This window comes from Oncorhynchus mykiss, chromosome 19 (genome assembly GCF_057628025.1).
Source record: "Oncorhynchus mykiss isolate SJ-2025 chromosome 19, ASM5762802v1, whole genome shotgun sequence".
Classification (NCBI taxonomy): domain Eukaryota; kingdom Metazoa; phylum Chordata; class Actinopteri; order Salmoniformes; family Salmonidae; genus Oncorhynchus; species Oncorhynchus mykiss.
The window spans coordinates 25,613,471-25,615,000 of record NC_143040.1 but is presented as its reverse complement, the minus strand read 5'-3'; the positions used below and the strand labels follow the sequence as shown (position 1 = coordinate 25,615,000).

Here is a 1,530-nt window from a genome sequence, read left to right as displayed (position 1 = left end):
ATGCGTTGAGTTGATGAGTTCACGTTACGCACACGCACACACACAGACTTCGCTTGTTCTCTCTCAAATAATGCAATATCTTGGCAAGCGATGTAATCCATAGCCACCTCTTCCCCCCTCCTACGTCTGTCTGTCTGTCTGCCTGTCTGTCTGACTGTCTGACTATCTCTCTCACAGTCTCCTACCATAGAGGGAAGGCTGGACTCCAACTTAACGACAACACAGACAAGAGACACTCCTACCCTGGTGAGGCACGCACACACACACACACACACACACACACACACACACACACACACACACACACACACACACACTTCCTCACTCCACTCTTCTTTTTACACGGGCGGAAGCATAACCTAAGAATTGTGTGACTTACCTTTGCATGCGTCATTCAAAGTTTGTGTATCTCAAGTTCAGTATTAGACCCTAAAGCGTTACGTTCCCTCTCGTTCTCCCAGGATTGGAGAGGCTGACGGTGAACACCAGCCGAGAGCCTTCGTCTAACAGAAACAGTGATTACAACTCTTATAACTTGTGATCATCATCATCATCAGTCATATCCTTCATCCACAATGACAATACACTGTACATGTATTTTTCATATTTTATTATATTTTTTATATTTTGTTATATTTTTTTATGCTAATTGTAATATTTTTTTAAGCACATAATATCATTTTTTTTTTGGGGGGGGGGGTGTTTCTGTACGTAATTCAGTCATTCACTTCTTTTATTGAATAAACGTAAAGTTTGTTGTTGAATAAAATGTTTGGACCTCGTACTTAGAAGTGAACCGGATGCTCAAGTTGGCAATGAAAAGCAGGATGAAAGCAAGAGGGAGAGAAAATCATGTTGTGAGAAAGAAAGGGGGATACAGAAAGATGTGGAGACGCTGGAGGTGACGAGCGAGGGGTCTCGCGCGCGCACCAACTTCTGATTTCTGCAACGGTGTGGCTTCCTGTGCCGTTGACACCAACATCCTGTTGCTGTTATTTCTGTCACACTGCTGTTCCCTCGTTCTCTCGCTCTAAATTGATGTTCACCTTTTACACCTCTGTCGCTCTGCTCCTCCTCAAATAACCTCCATCGCCCGTTTGTGCTCTTCTTCCTCCGCCCGTCATCCCTTTCTTCTTTAATCCCCCTCTTCCTCTCCATCGTCCTGCCCATTCATTTGGCTGTCGCGTCTCCATTTTTCTCATTTATTCTCTTAAAATACGACTATTGTTGTTTGGGGGGAGCTTGTTCTTCCGCATCTTTTCACGCTTCCTTTGAGTTGAGTGAAAGGATGTTTTCTGTCTGGAATTGAAGTGGAGAAGATTGTGCTGACAGCATCTTATTGTAGAAAAACATTGTTTGGCGAACCGAGCCTCAGTCAATCTTCCGCGTGTGTGTGCGTGTGGGTCAAAAGGTCAAATACAGGGTGCTTATGCATGTCCTTTTTCACACGTGTACAAGAGTGCAACCTATAGAGGTTGTGGTGAAATGGAAATCTTTTTTTCATATCCCATTCCCCTTGAGACTCCCTTG

At 44.1% G+C, this 1,530-nt stretch overlaps 1 protein-coding gene across 1 annotated transcript in view; it reads left to right on the top strand.

Moving 5' to 3' along the window:
* The window catches only part of LOC110498555 (uncharacterized), a 6,530-nt gene extending 5,761 nt beyond the window's left edge, over window positions 1-769 (top strand). The window contains exons 5-6 of the mRNA XM_021575217.3: window positions 178-246; window positions 462-769. Of these exons, the coding sequence (XP_021430892.2) occupies window positions 178-246; window positions 462-541 (149 nt within the window). The 3' untranslated portion in view covers window positions 542-769. The remainder of the gene's footprint in view (window positions 1-177; window positions 247-461) is intronic.
* Window positions 770-1,530: the final 761 nt, after the last annotated feature.